This window comes from Cynoglossus semilaevis, chromosome 4, assembly GCF_000523025.1.
Source record: "Cynoglossus semilaevis isolate Cse_v1.0 chromosome 4, Cse_v1.0, whole genome shotgun sequence".
Lineage (NCBI taxonomy): Eukaryota > Metazoa > Chordata > Actinopteri > Pleuronectiformes > Cynoglossidae > Cynoglossus > Cynoglossus semilaevis.
This window is the reverse complement of record NC_024310.1, coordinates 12882742-12893700: the sequence shown is the minus strand read 5'-3', so window position 1 is coordinate 12893700 and position 10959 is coordinate 12882742. Positions and strand designations below refer to the sequence as shown.

General features: G+C 41.4%; 2 protein-coding genes across 2 annotated transcripts in view; both read right to left on the bottom strand.

The window, feature by feature from the left end:
• LOC103378164 (RIMS-binding protein 2) overlaps nt 1-2500 on the bottom strand; it is a 9696-nt gene extending 7196 nt beyond the window's left edge. Inside the window, exons 1-2 of the mRNA XM_008309273.3 lie at nt 2241-2500; nt 1548-1660 (exon numbers count right to left, since the gene is read on the bottom strand). The gene's annotated coding sequence lies outside the window, so the exon portion shown is untranslated. The remainder of the gene's footprint in view (nt 1-1547; nt 1661-2240) is intronic.
• A 2281-nt stretch (nt 2501-4781) lies between these two features.
• On the bottom strand, nt 4782-10239 carry ywhag2 (3-monooxygenase/tryptophan 5-monooxygenase activation protein, gamma polypeptide 2). Its single transcript, XM_008309274.3, has 2 exons — nt 9907-10239; nt 4782-6988 (listed from the first exon to the last, which is right to left on the bottom strand). Exons 1-2 carry the CDS (start codon nt 9991-9993, stop codon nt 6332-6334), a joined length of 744 nt encoding a protein of 247 aa, XP_008307496.1. The 5' UTR covers nt 9994-10239; the 3' UTR covers nt 4782-6331.
• Nucleotides 10240-10959: the final 720 nt, after the last annotated feature.

Sequence of the window (10959 nt, the reverse complement as noted above, 5' to 3'; positions counted from 1 at the left end):
CAATAATACAGAAGGGAAGAACTAACTTAGCTGGAAGCTGACACGAATTTTCTAGACCAGTGGTTCTCAAACTTTTTTATTCTTTACCACCTGAGAAAACATTGATCTCTCTGAGTGCCACCATGATGACCAACATTAGAAAACAGCAGTGAGGCCTTCACTGTTAGCCTCCACCACAGGAGAGAGGTTTATTCATTATGTTATATTCATTGTGAATGTATGTTTCAGATTTATTCAATTGAAAATGTAAATGTGAAAATATGAATTTTCCCCACCTACCACTAGAGAGCACTCACGTACCACTGGTGGTACATGTACCACAGTTTGAGAACCACTGGTCTAGACCATACATTTTTCTTATTATCATTTTCACCACTCACAGTATTTGACTTTTTCTTATTTAAGAGAGACTGCATCTGTGTGTGAACTTCAGGGTCCAACTGGTTATTTGTATTGTTTTTCTCCACAGAAATGTGGAGCCGGGGAACTAGCCCGGTAGCCGCTGTGCGCCTATGCTGATGAGGAAATCGATGCAGCGATGTGGAGGCCGTCCGCCTGTGGGTGACACAATTATGGCTTGACGGTCACTTGTGCCTCATCATCCTGGCTCTTCCCTCAGGGGAAAACAGTGACGGCTTCACGAGACCAGTGATCAGAAATGTAAGTCACTATCGGGGCCAACGTTTGGTCAGTTTATATTTGACCTTTAGATGCAGTACAGTACGGTACAGTACAGTACGGTACAGTACAGCAGTATTACAACACATGAATTGAGGGTTTTGACTCAGTCTGTTTTTAAGGCATTTGTTATTATTTTATGAAGATTTGCTGACATTAAAGATTTCTAACTCACTCCGAAGCCAAACAGAGAATTCAATAATGGGTGTCTGAGACCTGGGCAAAGTGTAAAGTGGCAACATCCGCTGATGAAGATGACAACGTCCCTGAGAGTGAAGTGAAGCATTAAAACACAGACTGGAAGAAAACAGGTTGGTGCTGAATCCTGATATCTTTCCTATGCTTTGAGCATTTTTTTTTTTTTTTTTTTTTTTTTTACAGCATACAATAGGTTTGTGAGCAGTGCTGTAAGGAGCTAGGCGAAGAGTGGGGATGCTTATTATAGCCCTAGTAACAGGGAGGGGATTGGTGAGTGCAAAGCGTGAGCCTGCCGTGATTGGCTGTTAGGACGGCTGTTGGAAACACTGAATTTCATTTTCAGCGAGGTTCAGTGCAGCAGGCTGCAGCAGCAGCAGCAACAGCAGCAACAGCAGCAGCAGCAGAGAGGCTGCAGTCTGAGGGTGGACCATCCAGGAGCAGGAGTAACGTACTGGACCAGTGGTTATCAACCAGAAACATGTTTGCTTTTTTTAAAGATTGACACCGTTTAAACACGACTGTTTCCCACAGCAGTTGCCCCAAAAAATAAAAATAAAATAAAATTGATACTTGTATTGTACAGGACTTTCCTTCTGCTCACTCATCAAATGTCCCTTGACTACAGTCTGATGAAATGAATAATCAGCCAACAGCCTGGTGGAGAGACATACCTCTGTTGTTGTGAGTTAGCACCGTCCATCTCTGCACTGCAGCTAACAGACTCCATCACATATGTTCACCCACATGCAGCCCCCTCACGCAGCACTCCACACTCCACAGATCACTGCAGGTTCAGGAAAGAGAATGGGATGAGGTAAAAAAAGGATGTCCTAAAAATTCCTGACATTGTCCTTGAAAAAAAAACATCATGATGTGGCGTTCAATGACTCGGTACGATTTGGAGATGACGTGACAGAACCTGAAAAGTAGATGTTTGATCACCTGATCTTGGCCACAACTTTTTCCAGGTTCACTGGTTACTTTTCCAAAAAATCAAAATGTGCCAGATTAGATTAGCTAGAGTTTTCTACACAGACTCTCTAAGTGATGAATGTTTCTACCACAGTGATTACCAAAAAAAAAAAAAAAAAAAAAAATCATGCCCTCTAAAACTGTGCTTTTCTGAGTGTCCAGTCCTCAAGGTGTTTGTCCAGAAATATTCTGGCCCTCTGACAAATACAGTTAAGACCCCTGTGTGGCCCTGACCCTGGGGTAGAGCCTAGAGCAGGGTCAGGAGATGGCAAACAGAGTACTGTACTGGTCTCATGATCATAATATACAAATATAATGCCATACTGTGTCATACTGACTATATATCGTAAGAATGGAGCAGTACTCATTCAAAAAACTCGAACAAAACTCACTGCGTAACAGGAACTGGGAAGGAAAGAAAGAAGGCAGGAACAGAACACAACAGCAGCCACAATGACCAACGATCAGACCAGGACTGAGTGAGGTAGAGAGGTATACACACACAGGGCACCAGGTGACACCAGTGAGACTGATGACACACACAGGTGAGGGTGATGACACTGATTAACACAGACAGGAGGGAGGGGGACACAGACGGACCTCCCATGTTGTGTGGAAAAGCTAATATTGAATTGAAACGTACCAGTTAGACCACAGTACATATGGTACTGGGTTAATATAAAACGTATCTTTATTCAGTAAATATAGTGGTGTGGAGTATTTGTCTTCAAGAACACTTCCTGTAAGGTGTGTAAATGATGATGCAGATCGACTGTGTGTTGGAGCCATGATGAAGGGGAATTACTGGATGGGATTCATTTTATGAATTATATGTAATGTGTTATTAACATGAGGAAATATATTTGTATATATTTATATTTTTTTCCTCCTAAAAGCTCATTTAGCATTTAGCTCTTACACAGTGACAGAACAGTTCATGCTGTTACTTTTTAATAACAAAATCCCCATTTGCAGTTCTGGCATTTTGCAGGTTCTCCCTGGACAAGTGAGGGTTTTTCTTTTCCCCCCCCCCCCCCTTCACTTCTTACCATAAAAAGGATGTTGGTGTAGCCTGTGGCCTACTGGTACGAGGATCTGGAATGTTGCCGTAGGATCGCATGTTTGAATTCCATCCTGGCTGTGATGTGTTCAGGAGCCACAGCTGCTCCAGGGAAGGGTTCATGACCAATAAAGCTGGTTCAGATGAAGTCATGAACATTGGTAATTCAATGAATGAACACATCATTTTAAATTAGTAAATACGTATGTAAATATGGAGTATTATATCATTAGGAATTAGTTACCTAAATGAACTAAGTAGCAACTAAAATTATATAAAAAATGTTTTGTTATTATATACAGTATATATATATTTATTATTATTATTATTATTATTTTATATAAACTGCGGCAGATGAAAAGTCCACAGGTCATTGGTCCAAATGATACGTTCACCTGTGGAGGAATTGAGAATGTTAGGACGGAGGTTGGTTAGTTTTGGGAAACCAACTCAAACAATGGGTGGAATGGATGGACACAATGATGAGTTCAGGGGAACAGCTGAGGCCAAACTGTTCTCAGAAACAGTTAGTGACGCAGGATCTTTTTTTTTTTTTATAGTAGAGGTTATTTCAGGACGAACGGCGCAGGGACACTACCGTCTGTTCTTTTGAATTTTATTTCTCTCTTCAGTGTGAGTGAATATTCGAGGGACAAAATGTGCAAAAGTCATTACAATAGAATAACATTCGTAATGATTACATGATTATGTCATATTTCCCAAAATAATGGAGTGTTAGGAGTGACAACGAGCTCTTCCACTATAGTGAGAGTGTACAAGACACACTGCTGTTTGTATATGGTAAGTATCACTAAGTGTAGAGTTGCCATGGTAACACTTTTAGTGTTAGTTTAGCTAGAACACTGACTTTGATCCTGGTGTCCTGCTGACACGTTAGCAGACGTTATTAAATCTTTGAAAGCTAAATAACAGACGTATAACTAGGAGTTAGTGTACGATGAAACAGCAGGGGGCGTCATTTTTTTATATTTGTGTTATCAATTACAGCACAATAGTCCGGTCAGGCCTCAATTTACTTTTTAAATTAAAATTAATATAAATTAAATTCAGAAAAGTAAAATGTATAAATTGCCAAATTAGGTTTTTATGTGATTTCTGTGTTTAAATCAAAATAATTCACACTTATTTTGCATTTTTAGCAAAATGATTGTGCTCATTTTAACTTCTAATATGCATATATATATATATATACATATATAAATACACATATATATGCACATACACTGTATATATACATATGTGTGTATATATACTGTATGTATGATTCATGACACATTCATTTTTATATGTTGGGTTACCCTACATAAATTTGTTCAAATAATATAAGATTCAGTAAAAAAAAGTTCCTCAGTCGGGAGTATGTGGTTAAATTAGCTTCATTTATATATTTCACGACGTTTATAACTAATCGGTCGCATTAATATAAAAGCAGCCGATCAGGTTAACGCCACCTGAGGCTGTACTGTGCAGTGCACTGTGCCAACCACTGTCAGGTGATTTCATTAGGGGAAGTGATTGGCCCGTGGCTCGGCTAAAGAAGGCGGAGCTTCATGGTAACCTCTGCTCCGACCTCATCCCTTTTCCGGTCGTGGAACTCAGCATTCGCTGCATTCTCTCTCCTCAATGTTGAAAGACGGACTAAGCCAAACTGCACAGCGTCATCTGCATATGTATTTTAACTGTTACAGTCTCATAAATTAAATAAAGGTGCAGTACACTACGGCACGCAAGGGCACAAAAAAACAAGAATGGAATTAAGTCTTTTAGCAGTGTATTTTTTTAGTTGCAATTTAGTTCAGTTGCAGTTGACGATACAACAATACACTGGACCACCACGGAAATGGCGCTTGAATAATTTAGTCATGTTCTTTTTTATTATCATAACTATTATTTCGGTTCGTGTGCAACTGCTACATAATGACTCACATTCAAGATTTTTTTTTGTCACTCAGGAACAGCTAATAATGTATAAAAGAAAAACAACAAACCAACAAAAAAAAAAATTGTTTCACTGTCAAAAATAAAAAATAAATAAAATATGGTCCATGTGGTTTGTGAACATAACAGAAACACTGAGCCTGGACAGAAAAATTAATATTGAAAATGGATTAGCATGACAGGAAGTTCAAAATGAAATATGGATCAAATAACAAAATATATCATAATCATACTTCATTGTGACAAACACCAGCTGATAAGATTAAGTGATCACTGGTGGCTTTTTATTTCTTTTTTTCCTTTCTTTAACAAATTAAATACACATATTGCATGTCACTATATAGCAACGCCCATTACAGGTCAATTTTTACGATCACTATTTTGGTATAGCAAATCAAAAAAAAAATTATAATAATAATAATTGTAACAAAATTAAATAAGTTAAAAATTAAAAATCAACATCAGACAAAGCCTGTTTTTTCTTCAATCATATGAATACTTAACACCCACAGTATAAGTTAATAAAGTCAAGCTACTGTATATAAATACATCACCAGCATGCACAATATTGAATATTATTGTTGTCATCATCTTACACTGAATAAACTGTAGATTAGGCAAGTGCATTTAATAAAACAAACACAGAAGTAAACCACAAACTCTGAAGCTGCTTTTATGTTATTTTCTCTTTTTTGTCTTTTTTTTTTTAAGTTTTTAATTGTTAAGTCTCTCTGCCTTTTCGTGATCATCATTCACTTTCGAGAAAAATCTATGGTTCCAGTGACGAAACAAGACCAATTTGTGGGATGTTGCATACAGTTGTGCAGAAGAAAGGGGAGTAGGAGGGGAAAAATCCTAATTTTACCAATGCATGTTTTTACTCTGGGTATTTTCCTTCAAAGTTTGGATTTTTTTTTTGTTGGGTTTTTTTTCTTCCATCTTTTAAATTGTCATTATTCTAACGTCATTCTACTGCTGGAACCAATGCAATCTACTGTTGTGAGGCATTACCATTCAAACATTTCTTCTCGCCTTTCTCCTCAAGCGACTCAAATGCATCTCTTTCACGCAAAATAAAAACCATTAACTAAGCAGCTTATCTTGACGGGACAAGACCAGTTCCTATATGCCAGTGTGAGGCCGCCATTTAATCCAACATCAACAAGAACCACCACTACCTCCACTTCAGGCTGATTGACTGACATATCAGTGGTTTTGGCAAATGTCAAAGAGAAAATCAAGAAGACGGAGGCCCCTTTCGACTGTATATATATTTCTATATATATATTAAAACTAAGATTTAACCTCCACGCTCACCTTTCTTTCAATTCTTTTCTTTTAACTCATGGAAAAATAAAGAACTGCTGCTGCGGTAGCATCATCGGCAAAAGCTGCTGCCAAAGTCCACCGGCCCATCTTAATTAATTTTTTTAAATTTTTTCGTTGAAGTGTGGATTTCCACTTTTAATTGTTACCCTCCCCGCCCTCGTCGTCCTGCTGGTCACTTGTCCACAGTGTCAAGTTGTCTCGGAGCAGCTGCATGATGAGCGTGGAGTCTTTGTAGGAGTCCTCGTTCAGGGTGTCCAGCTCAGCGATGGCGTCGTCGAAGGCGGTCTTGGCCAGATGGCAGGCCTGTTCAGGGGCGTTCTGGATCTCATAGTAAAACACAGAGTAGTTAAGAGCCAGGCCCAGGCGGATGGGGTGAGTGGGCTGCATGTGCTCCTTGCTGATCTCATGGGCTTCATTGTACGCCTTCTCTGACGACTCCACCACCGTGGCCCTCTTCTCGCCTGTAGCCACCTCGGCCAGGTACCTGTAATAGTCACCCTTCATCTTCAGGTAGAAGACCTTGCTCTCGTGCTGCGTTTCGCTGCAGTTTTTGATGAGGAAGTTGTCCAGGAGGTTGAGCACGTCCTGGCACACGGCCTCCAGCTCCTTTTCGATCTTCTCTCGGTAGGCTCTCACCATCTCGATCTTCTTCTCATTGCCATCGGCAGAGGTCTTCTGCTCAATGCTGGAGATCACCCTCCAGGAGGAGCGGCGAGCGCCCACTACATTCTTGTAGGCCACAGACAGGAGATTTCTCTCCTCGTTAGACAGGGCCTCGTTCAGCTCCGTCACCTGCAACAAAGGGAGGGACAAGAAAATGTTGCAGAAATTTATCTGGAATCAAACGTCAATCCCTGGAACGGGACCAGAGGTTGCAGCAAACCAACCAGCAGAAAATCACAAACTAACAAACCCCCACCATCTGTCAGAAGAAATCCATTCTGACATTTGATTCAAAATAATTTCTCTGGAGGAAAAAACATTATTGGGAGAGTATTCATAATAAGTAGGTGAAGAAAAACAATTTAGATTCAATAAAAACTATCACAGAAATATTTCAAAATCAGTGTCAACAAGACAATGTTAAAATAGTCGGTAAATTATTATTATTATTATTATTATTATTATTATTATTATTATTATTATAAGCTGTAGCACTAACTGTTTCTGGAGACTGTCTCAATGAAAAAGTAAGAGTGCAGTCTGTGGTTGGAGTGAGAGCTGAGCTAAGCAATATTTCACTATACCACTGCTGTGGTACAAAATCTCAGTTTCCATGGCAATCCATTCATTTGGTGCAGTAGCAGCAGCAGCAGCAGCAGCAGCAGCAGCAGCTCTGGCTGTCACATGGACACCTAATGCTTGTTAGTGAGAAATCATATTGGAGCAAGTCGTCGGCAGCAGCAGCAGCAGGAGTGTGAGGGTGTGATTGTGTGTGTGGGGGTAAGTGATGGGGGCAGGGACGAGGAGGAGGAGGAGGAGGAGGAGGGTGAGGGTGGCAGGAGGGATGGAGGTGGCTCAATGTTACCATCAGTGCACAGGCAGTTCACGTGTCCCAGTGACCTTCTCTGGGGCTCACGCTGACCTTTTTACCTGCCAGATAAATACTGTATCATGACATCATTGTAGAGTTTGATTGTTAAGTTCATGTCTGTGACAGGTGTGTGCAGCTGAGGGGAGGAGGGGGCTTCACTCGTGTTGAATACTGCGCTGCACTGTACATTCTGTGAAATTCCGCTAAATCTCCGAGACCATAAAAGCTAATTGTCATATCGATCTTGTTTTTTTCTTCTTTGCACCGACGTTGGCTGATAGGCAGTGGAGCACAAAGATGGCGGAGCGCCGCTTACGTCAAACACAGAGCTGAGTGGAGGGAGAAGAGGACAGCTTAACCTACAGAGGATGAAGGTCCTGATCTGCCTTTCATTACAATAAAACCAACAATTACATGCAAACGGGCCTCGCGTATTAATATTTATAACCAATTTTCATTTCATTTGAATTTTAAACATTTTCAGAATACAAAATCTAAATTGCAAAAAATATATACTAACCCATTTGATCTAATTATCAGACGAAACAACTACATCATTATTTTTTTCAGAAAGCACATAATCAGGTTATATGATGTCATATATTACCCTGATGGTAAACTACAGATTTAAATGTTAATAAATACAAATAATTGATGCCATTTTAGTTTGGTATTCCAGGCTGACAGTAAGGGATTCCCTTTGATAAGAGGAGAAGAGTTCACACCCTTTCTAAAAAACCGGGGCCCATTTTGGACAGCACTGACATGGCAGATTGTTTAAAGGGAAAGGAATCCCTGAATGCTCCACACACAGTCATCATCCCCACCTCCTGCAACCAGAAACCCCCCGATGACAAACGACCTCAGGTGGCTCTCTCTCTCTCTCTCTCTCTCTCCCCACATCTCTACTGAAGAACACCACACAAAGTGTTCATCTTTTTTTTTTAACATCAACAGTGAGGGTCATCTCCACATCATCTTACGGAGGGGCCCACCAGTGACGACTCCCGTCGTAATGACTTCGTTACGCAGAGTGTGACACAGCAGGTTTTTTTTAAACCACTTCCCAGAATTTCTTACAGGGACAGAGGAGGGGAGGGAGGTGTGTGTGTGTGTGTGGGGGGGGGGAGTGAAAATCAGACAAAGCCTCAGCAGTGACCACAGAGGGTTGGTTCAACTCTCCTGTGAGGCAGGCTAGGCCACCCTGCACTTGCAGTCAATACAACAACTCCCATCAGAGTGGTGAAGCCACTAGGCCTTACGTGACCGCAGGGAATCGGCACAAAGACGTGGAAAAGGTATGAAGACGACGGGGGAAAACCACACACACCTGTGAGAGATGGAAATCATGTAGAAAATAAATGGAAAAAAGAGAAACAAGGGGGAGAAAACGAGAGCTATTGGTATCAGACTGTGTGCTGACCCTCTGCAATATGACAAAGAATATTCTAGAGAGAAGTGCTATGCCTCCTCCTCCTCTTCCTCCTCCGCCATCTCATTTGGAGGATTTTTTGAGCAGTTAGGCTGAACATGTCTACATGAATGGTGATAAAAATATGAACGAATGTTGGATAATGTTTGTCATTTAACTGACAATGAGGTGAAAGAGGCGTTTGAGGGCAGTCGGGATTTTTTAATTTTTTTTAAGAAGCCTAAATGACATGACTTCCAAAAGCTTTTACAAAATCCAGTATTAGGGTGGAAAGAAGAGAAGGGTGGAGCTGGGCAGAGAGGTGACATAAGAGGGTAGTCTGGGGGTGAGAGGGGTGCGGTTGGGAGGCAGCGTGTACAATAGAGTGAGGCCATTACATGGTAAGATCTAGAATGTTCAAGCTCGGGCCTTCTTTATGCGTTTTAATGTAACAGCGGAAAGACAAGGCACCGCCCAAAGGCACAGGAGACGATGTGGAGTCAATGAAAAAAGTAGGTTAAAAAAAAAACAATTTAAAAAATGACATAAATGAAAGGACACGTAGCTTTAACCCCAACAATGAGGAAAGGTGTGATTTCTTTTCGACTACGATGTCTCCACAGCTGCATTATCTCCAGCGCCTCCTCCTACATTTATTGCAGGAGATTTTCACTGCGTGCTCAGCTCCTTTACACAAAGAAAGACGCAGCTCCACACACACTTCCACACACACGCGTGTCAAAACGACCATATCCATTCACTTACCGATTTCATCGCCGCTGCCATATCATCATATCTCTCAGCCTGCTCAGCCAGCCTGGCTTTCTGCACCAGCTGCTCGCGGTCGACCATGTTGGGGTTTTATGTGGTTTTTTGGTTGGGGTGTTTGATTTGCGTCGCTCGAGCTGCCGGTGAGTGCGTTTTTTGGAAGGTAGATGAAAATGGTCGGTCGTTTCAATCGCAATGCAGTGAAATCCTAGGCGAGCCAAACGCTGCAGCTGTTCCCTGCTGTCTGTCTCCTGCTACGCGCAGACGGGACACCCCTCCTCTCCTCCTTCCCTTACTTTGCTCCCTCCCTCCTCACACACTCTCACTCGGCTGCGTCATCTCTCAGAAAGGAGGGTGTCTGTGCCAGTGATGTAACTCCATACATGGGAAATAGAGGGACAGGCGAACGAGGATGGATGGAAGTACGGACGGACAGAATGGGAGCATTCACTGACCCGGTGTTGCTCGGTGTACTCCAGTGATGAAGGAGTTAGAGTCAAGAACCCCGCAGGACAAAAGTCCACATCTTTCTGTCCATTTCAGGACACAACTGTATATGTCCAGATTTATGACGACGGGGTCATGAGCCTAACAAACTGAAGAGGTTCCTGGACTAAGAGGTCAAGAGGTCTTTCACGAAACGACAACCTAGACTGGATGCCTTTGGACGGAAATGTTGAAGATATTTTGGCAGCTATTAGAGATTTATACAGCTTTAACTTAGTTTGTCTCACTTTCACTATGCTCTTTCCAAAGTAGACCTGAAAACAAAAAAAAATTATGAAAATATCAGAGCTATTTTTCAGTTAGGTGTGGAACACACCCAGGCAAACTACGGCCCACGGGCCAGATATGGCCCACTAGACTGTCTAATTCGGCCCTCCAAACACTGATACAAGGTACGGTAAAGACTGATGTCAATCCTTCTGTTTCATGCATTACAACAAATCAACTGTCATTTCTGTTGATTACTACTGAACTGGTCCACCAGTCAAATCTTGAACCTCATTAAATCAAGCACTTTGAACAGAAAGAATTTGTCCTGTTTTT

Excerpts from the sequence above, each read along its gene's own strand:
- ywhag2 (XM_008309274.3), bottom strand. The coding sequence starts at position 9,993 with ATGGTCGACCGCGAGCAGCTGGTGCAGAAAGCCAGGCTGGCTGAGCAG. Across the intron at positions 6,989-9,906 it reads TGGCAGCGGCGATGAAATCG|GTGACGGAGCTGAACGAGGC; the intron begins GTAAGTGAATGG and ends CCTTTGTTGCAG.